Source organism: Moschus berezovskii, chromosome 10, assembly GCF_049115385.1.
Source record: "Moschus berezovskii isolate FMDL1 chromosome 10, NW_MosBer_1.0, whole genome shotgun sequence".
Classification (NCBI taxonomy): domain Eukaryota; kingdom Metazoa; phylum Chordata; class Mammalia; order Artiodactyla; family Moschidae; genus Moschus; species Moschus berezovskii.
The window spans coordinates 44,417,601-44,438,254 of NC_142469.1; the positions used below are offsets into that span (position 1 = coordinate 44,417,601).

Below are 20,654 nucleotides of genomic sequence, written 5' to 3' on the forward strand. Positions count from 1 at the left end.
AATTGGTACAGTCTTCCAGGAGGCAATTTCACTATCAAAATTTTAAACGTGTCCTATTTGGCCCAGCGTCTCACTTGTAAGAATCTATTCTATAGACACATTCAATTAGCATGTAAAAATACATGAATGAGGACGTTTATTAAAGCATTGTTGCATTAGTGTAAGAATAAAAAATCTAAAATGCCTATCAATAAGGGGGAAATTATTATAAATAATTATCAAGTTATGTCATAAAGGATATAAATTATTGTAAATAAGTTGTGATTTATTTATACAATAGACTATTAGGTACCTGTTACTACACTCTGACATAGAAAAGATTAAAGGAGAAGCATGCTATGTGGATCCCATACATGCTATTTTTTTAACTATATATGTTTAAAAACGGCATGAAAAAGACTGGAAGATGGCCACAACCATTAGCAGTGATCGTGAGGGGGAGGGGAATAAGGAATTAGGAGAATCAGGGAGATTTTTCTTCTAACTCTCTGTACTTCTGTTAAATTTGTTATAGCAAACGGGCATTACTGTTATAATGTAAAAAATAAGTAAAAGTTAAAAAGAAAAAAGGAAAAGGAAATGAGAACGTGTGGGCTCACCCTAAATCACCCCACATGTGCCTTGGCCCTGGGGTCAGGGTTGGGCTGGTTTTGCCTGGGAAAATCAGTGCTTATATTTTGTCCACTGCAAACCCAGAATATTTCTGAAGCCTCTGATAGCAGTGGCTCCCAAGAAGGTTGCTGTGAGGATTAGATGAGATAATGTATTAAAGACACTAGGAAAGTGGCTGGCTCGTAGTAAGCTCTCAATAACTAGCAGCTGTTAGTTATTATTGCTATTATTTAAATAGATCCCGCAGCCCAGCCCTGTAGATTGCCCCTCTACTTCTAGATCCCTCTCACTGGCACAGATTTTAAGCATTTAAAGCAGGTGTATAAATGCTTAGTTTTGTGTCAGGGCTATCACTGCACTTAATTGCCAACAAAACCACTTCAAAAGAGCTGTTCACCTAAGCGATGCTCTTGCAGTTGGAAACCATGGCTACATGATTCTACTCAGCTTCAGAAGAGCATTACTTCCTCATCTGTTACTGAAAATATAAATAAATGCTCATCATGCAAATGGCACAGCTTAGCCCCTGCAAGTTAAAGCACAAATGGTTACTCCTTTCATGTAGAAAAAAAAAGTTATCAAAGCAGGTGAAAACAAAAGTGGAAAAGTCTATTTCTTTCCTTCCGCATCATCCCCCAGAGGAGTCAGCCTCTTACTGCCTCAAAATCCTTCCTCTGAAGGTCACCAGAATGGAGGTCATGGCTCTGCAATCAAATAAAACCCTTGACGCAAATAAATGGGAAAAAGAAAAAAAATGTATTAAGTCTAAAGTGCTCTTATCTTACTGTAAAATTCTTGCTTTCTATACCAAAGAGACTGAATAAAATAAAGCCGTGGACACATGCTCACTATTGCTCATATAGACCCCCAAACATGATTATTTGTGTGCTAGAATGCATGCACAGTTAAAAGTAAGGAAAAACAAAGCAGATGGAAGAGATGATAAAGAAAGGCAGTCCCTTTCAGGAACTACAGCTGTTTACAGCTGGGGGAGTTCCTGTAACAGTTTATGTTGGCCATCTTGTCTTCCTGGCTAAACCGATTGTGTTATATCATCATGTTTTTTTTGACAACTTGGAAATCACATTTTACTTTTTCCCTCATAAATTCTTTTAATATCATTCTTAATAAGGAAGAAAAATGTTGAATGTTTTGACTGATAAGTGGAAAACCTCGTTTAGGATTTGGTTTACAAATTCCAAGTGGTCAAAGCCCAGTAACACGGAGACCGTGTGTAACCCAAGCCAAGAGGATCATAAGATTGACGAGTAACATACAGTTCTGGGCAGCCATGCATGATTGTGCGAGATTTGTATTTTTGTTCTGTGATGAACACTGCATCAGAATCTAGGAGTTATTCTGCTAACAAATCACTTGTCTATCACATCCCCCACCACCTTCTAGTCTCCATCTTCTACAGAATACATCTTGATGGAATTTTAGGCACAGAGCACAAGTCTCTGGGGGAAATATCTTGGGGAGTGGTTCTTAAGTCTACCGTGTAGGTGGCTGCTGGCTTGCATGTCTCCTACTCATACACTAACGAGTGTGGGTTTATGTTTCAAAACAGACATTCACAGACAAACAGATTTTCTCTTTCTCTCCTGATTTATTTTGAGCAGCTCAGGAGAACTATAGCCTATTTATCTCTAGTCATTGCATGCCTAGTCATAGAAGTTCAGTAATGTTTGTTGAATGAATAAAAAGAAATCTGTTCCCTACTTCCTAGAAAAAGAAGTGATTCTCTAATTTTGAGTAGAGGCTTTGTGATCTCAAGCCTTTGAAAGGCCATCTCTTTACTTGTCTTATGGGAGGGCAGAGGAAAGAAAGGAGGTCACTGGGATTTAGAAACAGACCTGCTCATTTGTTCATCAATTTATCCAAATATTTGCTCAGTTCTATACTAGGCACTGGGTGTACAGTAGTGGATACAACACCGTGTCCTTATGGAGTTCATAGTCTACTGGAGATAAGTCTACTGATTAGTAGAAATCAGCAAACAAAATAACAAAGAGTACACGTTATAAAAAAACAGCCAGGTGTTAGAGCAAGCATTAACAGCATGGTGAGAGGAGGCCTCTTTGAGGAGGACACATTTTGAGCTGAAATCTAAAGGATGAGAAGGCCCAGGAAGCAAGGACTTTAGTATCGTTAGTGTACTGAAAGCAAATGAGTGGAGATAGAGCAGAGTGAGCAGTGAGAGAATGATATGCTAGAAAATGAAGGAGGCAAGGACTGTGATATGGAATTTGGATTTTTTACTCAGTTTAACTCCATCTTCAGGAAAGCAAAAAATTGAACTCTATAATCCTGAATAAGGAACTTAGAACAGTACTTGGCATGTAACAAATAGTAAATATTAGCCATTATTACATATACCATACCCAACTAAACTAGCAAGCCTTGGTCAAAATAGAAGGAAACTATCAAAACTTAAGCAATGAAAAGACATTCATTTATCTGAAAATGTAGATTTTGTTTTGCAACCTCTTCACACAACCAGCCAAATTCTGGTGGAACCAGTCAAGTTCCACTTATAAAGGAAATCTTATTTTTGACTGACCCTCTAATACTCAATATTTCTTTGTTATAAACAATCAAAAGACAGCATAGAGAACTATTTTGTCAGTACCCTAATTTTAAAATTGAGGTGGATCATTTTCATCTGCTCACATAAACCATTGTAAGTTTTTATCACAGGTGGCCATTTCAGAAACAAGAGTTACAGCTGATCAAACAGTCCTCATGCCTTAGTGATTTTAATGATATGATTTGTTGCTATGAGACAAAAACATGTTGTGTGAGAAATAATCTGTTTGAAATCATATGACCTTGCTTCAAAGGCTTTTGATTAACAGCAGTAACATACACTTTCTGGAAAAGAAACAAACCCTATGATTAGAGCTTGGTAGTCCTTTTAAAGCAAATAAAACCTTATTAGCCATTTATTAATGGATATGGGAAGCAAGAATGGCTCCAAGCATTAAAAACTTTCAAGGCCACTAGCACAGTTGCTCTTTTACCTTTTCTTTCTTCTTCCTACCTCCAAAGGAGACACTGAAAAATACCCCAGATGGATAGCAGATGAGAAATAGACTCCCTAGAAGACCCAAGACCTAAAACGCAGATTGTGCCATCCTACATGGCTTTGCTTGTGCGTATGTATGAAGTTGACTTTGTAACTCTTCAGTCTTCATTCATAGATTGAGCATCCCCCAGGTATTGGTACTGTGCTTTGAGATGTGGCAAACAGACAACAGTGCATGCTTTTACGAAGTTTAGAGTCTAGGAGGCAAGGCAGGCAAGAAGTTGACAAGTAGGAGTCATATTTACTTACACAAACATGAAAAGTGCTAGGAAGAAAGTAAAGTGGTGAGATGGGATAAGTAACTGGTGAACAGATGAGATCTGAGCTGAGCCCTGAATGCCAAGAAGCTGATCTGTAAAGATACAGGATAAAACACTCTGAGCAGAGGGGATGGCAGACTCAGGCTCCCAGAGGTGGGGACTAGCTTGGTGTTCGAGATGAAGAAAGACAGCCAGGGTAGCTGGGGCTTGCTGAACTTTTGAGAGTGTAGTGGGAGATAAAATCAAGAAGGGCAGGGACCCCATTCACGCAAGGTGTATTTTAAATGCAATAGGAAATCTCTAGAGGGCTGTATCTATAGCTAGCTTTGTAAAGGGTCTATCCATACAAGACTCACCTAAAAACATGGCTAGCTCTTGCCTAATGACCTGATGGCAATGGCACTTTTTGCTCTGTTGTAGCTGGGAAAGGGCCTTTCCTGGTGGCTCAGTGGTAAAGAATCCACCTGCCAATGCAGAAGACATGGGTTCAATCGCTGGGTCAGGAAGATCCCCTGAAGAAGGGAATGCAACCCATTGCAGTATTCTTGTCTGGGAAGTCCTGTGGACAGAGGAGCCTGGAGGGCTATAGTCCATGGGGTCTCAAAGAGTCAGACAAGACAGTGACTGAACAACAGCAACAGTTGGGGAAAAAAGCAACAAGAGAGACCAGTCCGATGGCCCTGAAACTCCAGCTGGTGAGGTGGAGCCCTTGGAACTTATCTGACCTGACCAGGATGGGCATCAAAACAAAACCTTGTTTTATCTTGTTCTAGATCATAGGGGCCTCTGTGGTCCTGTATCCCCATTCTTAGAGATGCCGTCCAAGCTTTGGTCTTTGTCAGCCAGCGGGTAGGCACAGGCAGATCCTTTTATCATCTTCCCCTTCCTTAAGCCCCAAATATCATGACCAGGCCTAAGCAAGAGCAGGGCAAAGGTCACGGTCAGGGCTGCAAGACAAGTTGTGTTCAGAGGGGTGTGGTCAGTTTTGCTGGAGGAAGGATGCAAGGATCCTTGTGTCACAGGTCAAAGCAGACAATAGACCGAATCCAGGGAATCTGGCCAAGCTTGGAAGACTGGCTGGGGCACATTTCTAGGGTCACCCAGTCAAGTTTCCTGAGCCACACAGTGGGGACCCGGTAGTGGCCACACTAATGAACACACATATTGTTAGTCTTCTGTACTTGAGGCCATATTCCTCTAGACGGTTCTTGACTATTTAGCAAACCAAGAATAAAAATCTTAACCACATTCTCACCCTCCACATCCTGGTGCTGTCGACCTGCTTTTTCTGTTATTTCTTGCTCGCTTGCAAGTTTTGTTTCACCCTACTTCCCTGCAAGTATCCTACCTACATGACAGGCAAATCGGTTATTACTTTTATAATCAGAAGAAGAATAAAGACTAGTAAAGATCTTTTGAATATCAAGGTTCCTTCTTGCCCTAACTAGCTATGCCTGCTTGATCATCCAAGTTCTTACTTGGGCAGAGGTGGCAATGCTTGGATCCCTAGGACATGCTCATGGGGCGGTCCACATGGCCCTTTTGGGGGGGGTTATACGTGCCTCTCTCCAGTCCTACAGGCTGAGCTCACCCAACGTGCATCCAGCCACTCAGACTTCCCACACTCGAGCCCCATTGGATCTGGACAGTTCCCTCAGAGCCTTCCTCCCCCACCCTTCCTGGGTTCCTTGCATCCCTCCGCTGGCCCTCACTTCTCTGCTCTCACCGGGTCAGGCTAGTTGCTTTAATCCTTTTTGACTCTGTTACTCCTGGGCCTGGCTGGGGCTAACTTTCTCCCAGGTTAGAAATTCATGTGAGTTGATGCAAGGACTGGCTTTGCTCTAAGACCTGCCCTGTTATAACTGCCTGGCCCCAAGTGCACATGGCCTTTAGCAAGACAGGACTGAGACAGTTGTGAGGTGTTGCCAACTGCTTCCCTACTTCCCAGGGATATGAGCCAAGTTTTCATTCGTTTACTTCTTCCTAAGAGGGATTGAAAAAGCTGACTTGAAACTCAACATTCAAAAAACAAGGATCGTGGCATCCATTCCCATAACTTTGTGGCAAATAGAAAGGGAAAAAGTGGAAGCAGTGACATATTTTTTTCCCCTTGGGCTCCAAAATCATTGCAGTTGGTCACTATAGTCATGAAATTAAAAGGCACTGCTCCTTGGAAGGAAAACTATGACAAACCTAGACAGCACATTAAAAAGCAGAGACATCACTTTGCCAACCAAGGTGCATCTAGTCAAAGCTATGGTTTTTCCAGAAGTCCCATACCGATGTGAGAGTTGGACCACAATGAAGGGTGAGTGCTGAAAAATTGATGCTTTCAATCTGTGCTGCTGGAGGAGACTCTTGAGGGTCCCTTATATGCAGAGTACATCGTGAGAAATGCTGGGCTGGATGAAGCACAAGCTGGAATCAAGATTGCCAGGAGAAATATCAAAAACCTCAGATACGCAAATGACACCACCCTTATGGCAGAAAGTGAAGAAGAAATAAAGAACCTCTTGATGAAAGTGAAAGAGGAGAGTGAAAAGGTTGGCTTGAAGCTCAACATTCAGAAAACGAAGATCATGGCCTCTGGTCCCATCACGTTGTGGCAAATAGATGGACAAACAGTGGAAAGAGTGTCAGACTTTATTTTTGGGGGCTCCAAAATCACTGCAGATGCTGATTGCAGCCATGAAATTAAAAGACGCTTACTCCTTGGAAGGAAAGTTATGACCAACCTAGATAGCATATTAAGAAGCAGAGACATTACTTTGCCAACCAAGGTCCATCTAGTCAAGGCTATGGTGTTTCCCGTGGTCATGTATGGATGTGAGAGTCGGACTGTGAAGAAAGCTGAGCGCCGAAGAATTGATGCTTTTGAACTGTGGTGTTGGAGAAGACTCTTGAGAGTCCCTTGGACTGCAAGGAGATCCAACCAGTCTATCCTAAGGGAAATCGGTCCTGGGTGTTCATTGTAAGGACTGATGTTAAAGCTGAAACTCCAGTATTGTGGCCACCTGATGCGAAGAGCTGACTCATTTGAAAAGACCCTGATGCTGGGAAAGACTGAAGGAGAAAGGAGAAGCGGGTGGCAGAGGATGAGTTGTTAGATAACATCACCGACTCAATGGGCATGAATCTGAGCAAACTCTGGGAGACAGTAGACGACAGAGGAGCCTGGCATGCTACAGTCCATGGGGTCAGACACGACTTAACAACTGAACAGCAGCAAAGAGGAACTGGTGTATGTGCGTGTGTGGGTGTGTTTTTCCAGGGAAGGAAATGAGCAAGTAGTGATTCTGTAGCTATCATGAGGATACTTTCTCCTAGCCTTGGGTTTTAAAACTTGGGCAATTATGGTAGGAATAGTGGTGATCTGGACCGCTTGGAATGCATGTGACCTGACCCAGGAAGGCTATAACAGCAAAACCTGGTGGTATAGCTTATCCTAGACCAAAGGGTTCTCTATAGCCCTACCTCCCCATTCTTAAAGATGCCCTCCAAATCCTGATCCTTATCAGCTGTGGGGCTGGAATCAGCTCAGTTTGGATTGCATCTTATTTAAACAGGGACTTATGTGGAGCTCTGTCTTTCCAATTTAAAACATTAAACTCATGATTTCACAGATGTTTTTGTTTAGGAGAACGATAAAGAGAATGATACAGAAATGTGGCAAACATCTCAGAGGTGGTGAATGACATATGGAACCCTCAGTTGGTATAAAGACAAAAGTTTGCACTGAGCTTACCTCTCCTTTCACGCAAAGGAGCCACAGTCAGTCTTCCCTGTGTTCTTTGCTGTCTTCACCTACAGATGGCCATGGCTACCCTCGAGCAGCCTACCAGCAAGTGATCCAGCCAGCTCTACCTGGGCAGGCCCTACCTGGAGCCCATGTGAGAGGCCTGCACCCTGTGCAGAAGGTCATCCGGAGTTTTCCCAGCCCCTGGGACCAAGAGAGGCCTCCACAGAGACACTACTCTCCCCCAGGTCTCCCCGGATATCAGTAAGTACAACCGATGGGGCCAAACTTCAGACAGTTTTAACATGAAAAACAATGACGCCAATGTAATCAATATGTTCAGTTCAGTCGCTCAGTCGTGTCTGACTCTCCGCGACCCCATGAATCACAGCACGCCAGGCCTCCCTGACCATCACCAACTCCCGGAGTTCACTCCAACTAATGTCCACAGAGTCGGTGATGCCATCCAGCCATCTCATTCTCCGTCGTCCCCTTCTCCTCCTGCCCCCAACCTTTCCCAGCATCAGAGTCTTTTCCAGTGAGTCAACTCGTCGCATGAGGTGGCCAAAGTATTGCAGTTTCAGCTTTAGCATCAGTCCTTCCAATGAACATCCAGGATTGATCTCCTCTAGAATGGACTGGTTGGATCTCCTTGCAGTCCAAGGGACTCTCAAGAGTCTTCTCCAACACCACAGTTCAAAAGCATCAATTCTTCGGTGCTCAGCTTTCTTCACAGTCCGACTCTCACATCCATACATGACCACGGGAAACACCATAGCCTTGACTAGACGGACCTTGGTTGGCAAAGTAATGTCTCTGCTTTTTAATATACTATCAAGGTTGGTCATAACTTTCCTTCCAAGGAGTAAGTGTCTTTTAATTTCATGGCTGCAATCAGCATCTGCAGTGATTTTGGAGCCCAAAAAAATACAGTCTGCCACTGTTTCCACTGTTTCCCCATCTATTTCCCATGAAGTGATGGGACCAGATGCCATGATCTTTGTTTTCTGAATGTTGAGCTTCAAGCCAACATTTTCACTCTCCTCTTTCACTTTCATCAAGAGGCTTTTGAGTTCCTCTTCACTTTCTGCCATAAGGGTGATGTCATCTGCATATCTGAGGTTATTGATATTTCTCCCAGCAATCTTGATTCCAGCTTGTGCTTCTTCCAGCCCAGCGTTCCTCATGATGTACTCTGCATATAAGTTAAATAAGCAAGGTGACAATATACAGCCTTGACGTACTCCTTTTCCTATTTGGAACCAGTCTGTTGTTCCATGTACAGTTCTGACTGTTGCTTCCTGACCTGCATACAGGTTTCTCAAAAGGCAGGTCAGGTGGTCTGGTGATCAATATGTATCAGAACTCTATATCTTTGCCACGCAGGCTGGTGACCAAGTCACACAGTTGAACACCCCACATAGACTTTTCAGGTCAGGAGGAAACAGAAGCTGTGTGATAAAAATCTGTTCACCAGACACATGAAGCCACTGATGACTAGTCAAAATGCCCTTGAAGGAAAGGCTCTTAAGATGCTAAGTCACACCTGCTTTTACTTCCAGATCTCTTGGCCTTTTGGATCAAGAAATAGGTTTTCATTTTCACTATGACTGACTTTCAAGGCTACAAAATTCTTTTTTATATCCCTAGTCTCTACACCTGTTTAAGTCCATTTCTTACTTTGAAATTTTAAATTCAATTGGTTCTCAATAGAAATTTAAAACAACTGTTATTTTGTAATAAAAGCATTCACTCATGTTTAACACCATTATTAGGTCGTTCCAATATTTCTTCCTGAAAAATGATTTTGGCTTTTCTTGACTTTTATTGTCTAATCTTTTAATCATATTTCTCTTCATTGTTCTTTTTTGACTCCTCAAGTTTTTGTTTTGTTTCGTTTTTTTCTCTTCATTTATAGATCTAAAATATACCAGGAAACCTCATGTAAATGGAGCTTCCTAATTTATGACAAAATTGGAAAGAGAGTAGATAAAACATTTGCTCTTGCTCAAGCACAACTTTTATCTATCACTCAAAGTAAATCTAGATTCCATTTTGAGGACAGAATGAGATATGAACCTCTTATTGAAACAATTTTTTTCCAGAAATGTAGAAATAGGTAATCAGCTCAAAAAGTGTATTGAAAAAAAAAGCCTACTCTATTTACAATGGCAAATAAGGTACCTTTCCTCTTCACTCAAAAGCCAACAACCCTCAGATTTTCTTTGCAGACAGATGCCTTATTTTTTTCTTACAAACAAAATTGCATGGAATTTAAGTAATTGAATTAAGTAATGATTTTAAAGTCAGATCAGCACTCTTGCAGAAAGCAATCTAAAATTCCAAGAAAACAAAATTTAAGCATCTCTATGTGTAGTGTTGAATAGGAGAGGCAATTGTAATTTTTAAAATAAACTTTTATTTTGAAATAATTTTGGATTTATTTATTGTAAATAGTACAGAGTAATTGCTTTTGTAATATCAATTAAAGCCTGCTATGGTCTCCGAGGATTTATCATTTTAAGATAATGAAAAGTAAGTTCAGGCAATGAGATTAATTCTCTTCTTGCTGATCTTTGGAAGGAGAACCTTAATACAGAAATATTAGTCTGTCATTACTTTCCATGATATTGTTTTTACATGAAAGTTTTTTTTAATAGTATCAAGGCCTTAGGATTTCTTTGTCAAATGAGCACGCATGCATGAAATCGCTTCAGTCGTGTCTGACTCTTTGTGACCCTATGGATTATAGCCCTCCAGGCTCCTCTGTCCATGGGATTCTCCAGGCAAGAATACTGGAGTGGGTTACCATGCCCTTCTCCAAGGAAGAGCATGGTACCATACTCTTCCCAAGCTAGGAATTAACCCATGTCTCTTAGGTCTCCTGCCTTGGCAGGCACGTTCTTTACCACTAGCGCCACCTGGGAAGCTTTGTCAAATTACAATCATCTTTTGTAAACAACTAAGTAATTTTGGGTACAAAGGCACTTAATGCAAAAAGAATATGGAATTGGATCCCCATTAGATGAAGGCATATTATGTAGAATTTTTTCTATATTTTATTTAATATAAAATAAAAATAACTTCCTCAAACACCACAATTAGAAATATATTAATAGCATAGCTGAGATTTTGCATAATTTTAAATCTTGTTACATAGGACTTTCAGAATTTTTTGATTACTCTTTTGGGTAAAAATATGAAAGCATAAGCAGTAATCCACTAAAACTAGGCATATACACATAGATATTACATTCAAAACTTTTTAAAAAATTTATAATATAAAACAATTACAAACACATAACAAGCAACATTCCTGTTCCCGCTACCTAGATTTTTTAAAATGATAACAATGCCACATTTACTTCATATTTTTTTGAAGAAATAAAATATTATAGACACAATTTTAGTCCCCCTAGCGGTTAGAATTCAGTTACAGAAAACAGAAACAACTCTATAAACAGAGGGGATTTAATATAAGGAATTGGGTGCTTATGACATTGGAGGTTGGAGGTTTTAGGTTGGGCTTCCAGGAATGGTCCCAGGGCAACATCACAGAGCAGGGGACCAGAGGGACTGCTTCCTCTGGCCTGGTCAGAGAGGCAGAGGGCCAGAAAGTCACCACAGGGCTCTCCATTCTAGGCCATGCTGCCAGCACCAACCAGAATCAGGAAGCTGCCACCGAAGCTATTGGAAACATTCCACGCCTATAAGATCTGCACTGGCAAAATACCGATGCCCATGCCCTTCCCTTGACACTGTGAAGCTGTAATGGAACACTGGGAGGCCTCCTCATGTGCACCCCATGACAGCACTTACCAACAGAAACCACAGAAGTGGCAGAAGCATGGTCTGCATGTCATTCTACCTTCCAAATCTCACACAAGTGCATCTGATCGTTCTTCTCAGCAGACTGTTCATAGGAATACTGGTGACCAACATAATAATAAAGACGCCATATGATAATATGGTAGAAATGTCTTTAGTAGGTCTTCAAAACTTTTCATTTGTGAAATATTAGCAGCATAGATACATTTTTTTTTTTTTTTTGGCTGTGCCATGCAGCATGTGGAAGTTTGGATCCTGGACCAGGGATTAAATCTGCGCCCCCTAGAGTGAAAGCAAGGAGTCTTAACCACTGGGCCAGCAAAGAGACCCCACAATGTAGATACTTTTAAACCTACATGGTCTTTTCTATCTTTTAATACATAAGTAAATGTTATCTATTGTTGTGTTGGTTATGACTCTTCGCGACCCCATGGACTGTAGCCCACCAGGCTCTTCTGTCCATGGAATTCTCCAGGCAAGATTATTGGAGTGGGTAGCCATTCCCTTCTCCAGGGGATCTTCCAGACCCAGGGAGTAAACCTGTACCTCCTGCATTGCAAGCAAATTCTTTATTGTCTGAGCCACCAGGGAAGACCAAATGTTATCTATTATGAGCTTAAAGTTCTGTCTTTTTATCTGAATGCCTAAACATCAAACCTTCTATGTCACCCATTATATTACTTTGTTTTGTTGGTGGTCTTGTCTGACCTGAACATAAAAATTATCTTCCCCATTATACAGTCCTTAAATTCAGAAATCAAATCCTGCTTCCCTCTTTGACCCCAAGCACAGGCCCTTACAAATGCCAGCTGGCTGAACTGCTTATTGACAAAAACTCTGCGGAAAAAAAAAAAAACAAAAAAAACAACAAACCTTTGTCCTTCTGGCTCAGAAAAGAAATGGAGGCAGAAGAAAGATAACTCACTGGTATTACCCACAGTCATGAAAGGCTTTCTGTCCCTCTAGGGTTGCCTTTATGCAACATGAACATTTACTGTCAATGTATTCCTTTCCAGGGACCAGCTGTATAACCAGCCACCTAACAGAGGTGGTGCTCCTGAGGGGTCCTTGGAGTGTCATGCCGAGTTAGGGCCACAGGATCCCCAGGCTCCATCGCCAGCTGCTGTCCCTAGACCCCCAAGTCACCCTCTAGCCAGAGGAACTCTGAAAACAAGCAATTTGCCAGAAGAATTGCGTAAGTTATTTGCAATGTTGTTTTTCCTTCGTCTTGGTCACGTCTTACACTTTGAGAGTATTTGATGATTCTTCATCTATAATCTTGGATATTTCTCACATACTACACAGTGAAATGAAATGTCCTTTTTTGCTTTTTAAAAACTAAACAGGATTTTGTGTGAATGTTTGTAGTGATTCTGACACTACCTGCAATACTCCCAAAGTGCTTACCACTAGATTTTCTACAACTGTGCTCCAACAACAAATAACTCCTATGCTTTCTCCCTCTTCTAAATGATTCTCTTGAGTGGACTTGTCCCTGGATAAATTGATTGGATGTCCATGTGGTATTGGCCAGGGACCTAGCGTCTCACCATAAATTAGCAGCACCCTTCAAGAACGAGGTCATTTCCTGTAGGAATGAGCAATCGTGTTTGGAAAAACCAGTCTCACATTCTCCATACTGCTGTACAACCAAATGCAAACTAAGCCTTTTATTTAAAGAAACATTCGACTAAGTGTCAGGTGATGATGCTTTTTCCACATTTTGCAGCCAGAACCAGAAATGTTGAAATATCACCAAAATGTTCTCATATGAAGGTCAGTCGGGACAGTAAGTTCCAGAAATCTTAAGAAAACAGTCACCACTTATGAAATTGTTATATTCTGTTGTGCTTGCCATAATTCTAATAAGCCCTTTGCAAATCTAGGCACTGCTTTGAACTAAACTTAAAATTTAGCCCTTTGCATTTGTTAATTCCAACTGGGGAATCAATGTTCTTTAGTCATTTAAGGCTCTGAAAGATTTCTATGACAACTTTTTTATTTAAAAAAATTTTTGTTTTAATCTTAAAATCTTATACATTTAAATTTTGAGCATTTCTGGAGAACAGATAATGTTGGGATATAGTCTGGATATCAGTGTATAGAGCATATTAATTTTACCATAACCTATAAAGGGAGTTCTAAAATTCTTACAGAGGAATTGGTTGAATATTATGTGTCGAGAAGAAAATATATTGAGTGCCATCAATATGCCTGGCTGCTTAAATGAGTCAATATGACCATTGAACATCCTCTCATTTGAGAGAGGTGCTTCAAAAACAAGAGCCTAGGTCCCCTGGAGGAGGGAATGGCTACTCACTCTAGTATTCTTACCTGGAGAATTCCATGAGTACAGGAGCCTGGTGTGCTACAGTGCATGGGGTCACAAAGAGTTGGACACGACTGAGCAAGTAACACTTTCAAGCGCAGTAAGTGGGTTCCCTCCAACCCCACCCCCACTGTCTTCTCCACTCTCTGCCCCAGAGCTTCCTGAGATGTAGCCAGTTGATTTCAGACTAAATGCCAACAGAGAGAGATTATTCATCTACTACGTTAACACGCTAGCCAGATAATTTACCCAAGACGTTAGCCTGGGAGAACACTGGTTCTCATCCTGACTGGGTTAAGCTTGTGGGCACAATGCCATCTGCTGCTCTATACTGACTCACAGACAAGTAAGGGACTCAGTGATGCTGGACTGCCCAGAGGCAGAGTCTCTGCTTCAAGCTACTGAAGTTCTTAATAACATTTCTGAGCTGCCCTCTAGTCTGCTCTAACTTTCTGACCAGTCCCCGACCAGTAAGTAGTGAGGGGAAGAAAGCGGTAGAGAACCACTTTCTCCCTCCCCTCACTTGATCTCATCAAGTTCAGGGCAGCAGAGAGCATCACATCATGAGATCAAAAGAGGACATGGCTGGGTGGCCTCTTAGCAGGGCTCAACTTCCAGGCCTGCTGTGAGAGTATTTTCTTGGGCACAGTGCCAAGTGCGTCTCACATACCCGGGGTGGCCTAATCTTAAGGCCCCGCAGGTTCTGGATGATGGATTTGTGTTGTTGTTAATGCATCATGTGGTTTTTCAGAAGACCTCCTCTGCTTGTCTCAGCCTGCCAGCACTCTCTCTCTGATACACCCTGAGCAGTCTGCACACCCTGGGACGGACCCCCTGCCCCTTTGGGCCTGCAGAGTCTTGAGGACAGTTCACCCTGCTGCAGCCATAAGCCCTTAGACCGCTCCCTCATTCTGAGTCCCTTCATTGTTCTAGAAAGCCAAAAGACACTGCATACGATTTGCAAGTGTTGTTTAGAGTGGAATGATTTTACTAGTTTCTAATGATTGACAAAAATCTCTCTTTAGGGAAAGTCTTTATCACTTATTCTATGGACACAGCCATGGAGGTGGTAAAATTCGTGAACTTTTTGTTGGTAAACGGCTTCCAAACTGCGGTAAGTATTTTATCCAAAGAGAAGACTAAACAATTAAAGTGAGTATAATGAAAACAAAAAAACAAGAGAAACGTGTAAAAAGTTGTTGGTGGCTTAAACTCTATTGTTTGATTTATGTGATCATGACCTAAATGCTTATGGATTTAGGTAATTGTTTTCTAGAATTCAAACTATCCAAACTCTCCAGCATGTTTTTCCTGCATGCCTTTTGAGTGACCCCAAGTGCCTCTGAGGACTTCCCTGGTGGCTCAGACAGCAAAGAATCTGCCTGCAATGCAGACCAGGGTTCAATCCCTGGGTTGGGAAGATCCCCCGGAGGAGGGCATGGCAACCCACTCTAGTATTCTTGCCTGGAGAATACCATGCACAGAGGAGCCTGGTGGGCTACAGTCCATAGGGTCATACAGAGTCAGACACAACAGAAGCAACTAAGCAGCAGCAGCAGCAACAAACAAGTGCCTCTGAACAGCTAGCACAGTATTAATGCCCAGCATGTATGCAGCTGGTGCTCAGCCTAAAGGAAAGCCAGGCTCTCACTGCACTTGGCACCTTTGCCCTTCCTCACCAATCATGTCCACTTTGGTTGTGCTTCTTGTGGTGCAGGAGGCTCACCAGGTCACCTGCTCATTTGACAAGATCCTTTCATTCTGCACTGGGTTGCACAGTTTGCAGGGGAGGCCCGGCAGCCTGGGGCCCCCCCACACCACCGTGGACAGCTGGCAGTCCACAATTTGCTGCCGCGGCACCAACAATCCTAAACAGGGAGCCAGGCTCTGCAACCCAGGGCCGGGTTCTCAGTTGGTCTAGGCTAGTTCAGGAAGGTAGACACCCTAGCCCTGCAGTCCACTCTGATCTTAGGCAAAGAAATTTCAGGAAGCACACACTTTTCAAGTGCCCTGCAGTGCCTTGGAAAAGCACAGCTTACACCCATGTAAGTCTTCCTTAGGATAAATAGAATGCCACAGGAGACTACTCGGAGGACTGGCTTTCCTCAAACACTGGTATCAATTCTCTTCCTTCCCTGAGGCCTCCTCTGGATATTTAGTGACAGTGGATTCTAAAGAGTAGTGAAAAATTAAGGGAAATATCTACGAATACAAATGTTGAAGAATAAAGAAAGAATACTTAGTAACTAAATGTCCATTTTAAGGATTATTTAGCATTTCTAACTGCAGTTTTATTCAAATATCTCTTTAGTCTGTAATTATTTTTAAATGGAAGTATATGAAAATTTTTACAAGTATACACTCTACACCCCAACTTCATGACCATATAGATATATGAATATATAGAGATCAACATTTCAATTTCTTGTTTCTGGGATAAGAAACACTGGGGCAACTCATATAAAATCAAATTACAGGACATAAGGCCAACGTTGTAGAAAAGATCTTGCTTTTAGTCCTTTCCACATAAGCATACTGATTTGCCCCGGGAGAAGAGGACAGGTTTTTGTGACCTTAACAATTAGGGGCTGCTTAGGACCAATTTAAATTTGTCCCTAAACCCTAATCCTCGTCATTATGAAGTGAAAAGTGAAAGTGTGAGTTGTTCAGTCATGTCGGACTGTTTGTGACCCTGTGGACTATACCCCACCAGGCTCCTCTGGGAATGGAATTTTCCAGGCAAGAATACTGGAGTGGGTTGCCATTTCCTTCTCCAGGGGATCTTCCCATCCCAGGGATTGAACCCAGGTCTCCTGCATTGCAGTCAGATTCTTTACCATCTGAGCCACCAGGGAAGTCCTTAAAGCTTGTGGTAAAATCCCAGAGCCTCATCCTGGATAGTTAAGTTATTGTATCGATACATCAAGATCCCCTTACTGGATAAAAATTAATTTAATGGGTAATTTAATAAATGGATCATTTTCAAAGTACTCATTCAAAGAGAATGAGTAGTGCAATGTCCCAGGACTAGCAAAAGCAAGGAGAGTCTACCACCCTGAGGCCTAAAGAGGCAAGGGAACAGTGACTCCTACAACCTAAAGGGGACGCTATATTGGTTTGCTGGGTCTGCCACAGAGTACCACAGGTTAGGGAGCTTAAACCGTCCTTTATTTCCTCAGTTGTGGAGGCTCATAGTATAAGATCAAGGCTTCAGCAGGGTTGGTTTCATTCTGAAATCTCTTCCTTGTCTTGTAGGGGACCATCTTCTCCCTCTGTCTTCCTCTGGTCTCTCCTCTCGTCTTTCTTTATAGTCTCCTCTTATAAGGACACCAGTCATACTGCATCAGGGCCCACCTATGAGACCCCTTTTACTTCAATCACCTTTTAAAAGCCCTACATCCAAATACAGTCATAGTCTGGGACACAGGGGGTTAAGACATATATTGAAACATGAATTTGGAGGGACACAATTCAGCTCATAACAGTAGCTGGGTGGAAAAGTTGGCCTGACAGAAGCTGTATATTTTAGTAGATGTCTGGAGAGACCAGCGGAAGATGTCCAGCACATGGTTCCTTCCAGAATGTCTACCTCCATAGCAAGGAAGAATTTAGGTGCTGGGATAATAATAAGAATGACCATTTATTGAGGACTTACTTTATGCCTGGCATTATGATATGCCTTTTCCACTCTAACTCATTATAATCCTCACAAGCACCCTAGGAAGTAGGTTTATTAACCACACACTACAAATGAAAATAGTAAGACTTAGAGAACTTCGGGAACATTTTCAAAGTCTTCCAAGTGGAAAGAGGAAAGCCATGCTGCCCGTCTCTTGTCAGCCCTGACATATATTGCTTCTCTCTCGTAAAACAGAAATGGATAATGGATGCAATCGCAGAGAACTGCAAAGCCTCTCTCAAGGTTACCTAATGTAGTCATTGTCCATTGAACATTTTAAAGCAGGAATCATCCAAACCAAAAGGAAAGCCATTCATCTTTTATGTTCCATCAGTTTAAAAATACATATTCTGAATTCATATTCTAGAGCTTCCCTGGTGGCTCAGAGGTTAAAGCTTCTGCCTCCAATGCGGGAGACCCGGGTTCGATCCCTGGGTCGGGAAGATCCCCTGGAGAAGGAAACGGTAACCCACTCCAGTATTCTTGCCTGGAGAATCCCATGGATGGAGAAGCCTGGTAGGCTACAGTCCACGGGGTCGCATAGAGTCGGACATGACTGAGCAACGGAACAGAACAGAACAGAACTGTATGTATCTGAGTTTGGTGTAGAGCAGGATCTTGTTCCATAGGAAGCTTAGAACCCGGCTCAAGAGATAAGCCAGACATCCATGAGACAGTCAGTAAATGAAAGAATGCCATAATAATGTGTTCATTGTTCAGTCCCATCAGTAGTCACAGTGGGGTAGAGTTCATTAAGGGGAGGAGGAGGAAGTCAGTGTGTGGGGAGTATTGACAGAGCAGGGAGGCTTGCACTGTGCTTTTATGGTGCAGGGAGCGAAAATGTGGAAAGTAGAGCAGATAGGACATGTGTGGGGAAAATAGGTGACACTGGATCATGAATGGCACGGAAAGCTTGCTGAATGGCTGGAACTTGACTGGCCCTAATGGCAGCATGACACTGAGGACAATTGACGTGGGAACAGTGTGGCTGAATCAAATCACCCCTCTTCACGGACTCTCTCCCTGCATCACCCATCCCTGTACATAATCCATCTTCCAATCAGGAGTGCCTTGTGGAGACACACACTCCTCTCTGGCTGCAGGGCAAGCCTGAGCCCAAGAAAGGTCTTGTTTGGGCTTCTGTAAAATGGAAAATAACTGGTTTTTTTCCCCTTCAAAGATTTGATATTTAATACCAGTCTTTTCAAGGCCCAAGAGTTCTACTTCTCAACTTTCATCATAAACCTTTCCCCCACTATCTCAGTAATTGTTTTTGTGACTGTTTCTTGGATTTGCTTCAAGTTTCACACAATCCTTTTTAAATATATAGGTCAAAACTGGATATAATACCATAATAATGACCTGGCTAATGCAAGCAAAGTACCATATTGTATCTCAGTACTTGCATACAACACATCCATTAAAATCCTCCAGATTCATGTTTGCCTTCAAATTACAGATATATATATATACATATATATGCATATGTTTTGTGTATATATATATATTATGCATATGTTGCTGGCTTACATCCAACTTGGTGGTCTCCTATGTCTCTCAAATTTTTAAAACATAATTACAAATATTAAGTACTCAAATGCCTACTAATCTTGAAATAGGAAACATTTTAAGAAAATTACATCTTGATTTTTAGACTTTCAGGCTCTTCTTTGCAAAATAGCATTAGTGACTCTTTCAGCCTTAAATGTATACAGCCTCTTGTGCTTTCTCTTGCTTTGCATCTAGACAGAGCTTCTCATTAAGAGCCCCTTTCCACGTCTTTTTTTCTTGTAGATTGACATATTTGAAGATAGGATCCGAGGCATTGATATCATTAAGTGGATGGAACGCTACCTTAGGGATGTAAGTATATTCCAAAATTCTGAGCTTGTTTGCTGGTGAGAAAGACAATTAGCTTGTGGAGTTATTTTATGAAAGAAGCACTGGCATACCCACCAAGGCCAAAGCTGACCAAGTCCCAACAAAGCTTCCCTTGTTGGCAGCCGTGCAAAGACTTGGAAAGGAAGGATGGGGTCACCCTGCTGGACATGCACAGGCAGGAAATAACTGTCAAACCAGACACAGGTGGTTGATAATAATCAGAGCAAACAATTTTTTGACCAGAATAGGAAAGGAGGAAATGAAGGCGGGGAGTAGGGAGGGAGCAGCAGAATTCAATTTAATCTGAGGCCACCACCAAGTGTTTTGCAGGATCAGACTGAAGAGGTTTCCTGGGCAGCCTCACAGGCAGGGCAGCACATCGCCCACCCCCCACCCCAGACGCCCCCTCACAGCCTTGTGATTTGTTTTTCACTGACAGAATCTATACCGGCCACTGGGACACGTTGTGCTTTAACAAGATAGAAATTGATTGCCGCCAGCCTGTCCGCGTCAGCCGGTGGGGGACGGAGTCTGAGCTGGCTGGGGTTTTGAGGCTTTTCCTTTTGTCTGCAGCCTGATGTTTGCTTTGTGCTGAAGGGTCTGCTCCTCCTGACTGGGCTAAGCGTCAGTGGCAAGCAGGGCAGTCAAGGGTGCAGTAACTGACAGCTTAGATCCTGCTGCCGGAGGGAGGCAGAGCCTCTCTGCCACAATGCAGAGTTACTTAGTCATTCCGGTTTTCATTAGACCTTTATTAGTGATGGTTGTGGAAGATGGTGGGCAGAACCGCGTCCATTTAGGAGAGCCATTGGCTCTTGTGTTTGAAGGGAGCTGGGGAGGGAGACAGGGTGGGGGGGGAGAAGGTGGGGAGTCAGGGGTCTGCCTGGGTTGGGGCCTCGCCTTTCACTTTCCATGGATGAGGGCTGGCCCTCCACCCTGCAGTATATCAGAAGATGCTCACAGTCTTGCTGGCCGGTTTCCAGCCTGCCTTCCCCAAATGGACCACACGCCACACTTCCATAAACATGCTTTCTCCCTCTCATTAACAGAAGACAGTGATGATAATCGTAGCAATCAGCCCCAAATACAAACAGGATGTGGAAGGCGCTGAGTCGCAGCTGGACGAGGATGAACATGGCTTACATACTAAGTACATTCATCGAATGGTGAGTGATGAAACCACAGCACCTTGCCAGCCCTCGGAGTCGGGCTTCTGCTTCTATGAAAGCCTGTCATTCACTGGA

At 42.5% G+C, this 20,654-nt stretch overlaps 1 protein-coding gene across 1 annotated transcript in view; it reads left to right on the forward strand.

Moving 5' to 3' along the window:
• TRAF3IP2 (TRAF3 interacting protein 2) overlaps nt 1–20,654 on the forward strand; it is a 47,104-nt gene that overhangs the window by 19,833 nt on the left and 6,617 nt on the right. Inside the window, exons 3-7 of the mRNA XM_055432865.2 lie at nt 7,771–7,960; nt 12,541–12,719; nt 14,879–14,967; nt 19,327–19,395; nt 20,460–20,576. Of these exons, the coding sequence (XP_055288840.1) occupies nt 7,771–7,960; nt 12,541–12,719; nt 14,879–14,967; nt 19,327–19,395; nt 20,460–20,576 (644 nt within the window). The remainder of the gene's footprint in view (nt 1–7,770; nt 7,961–12,540; nt 12,720–14,878; nt 14,968–19,326; nt 19,396–20,459; nt 20,577–20,654) is intronic.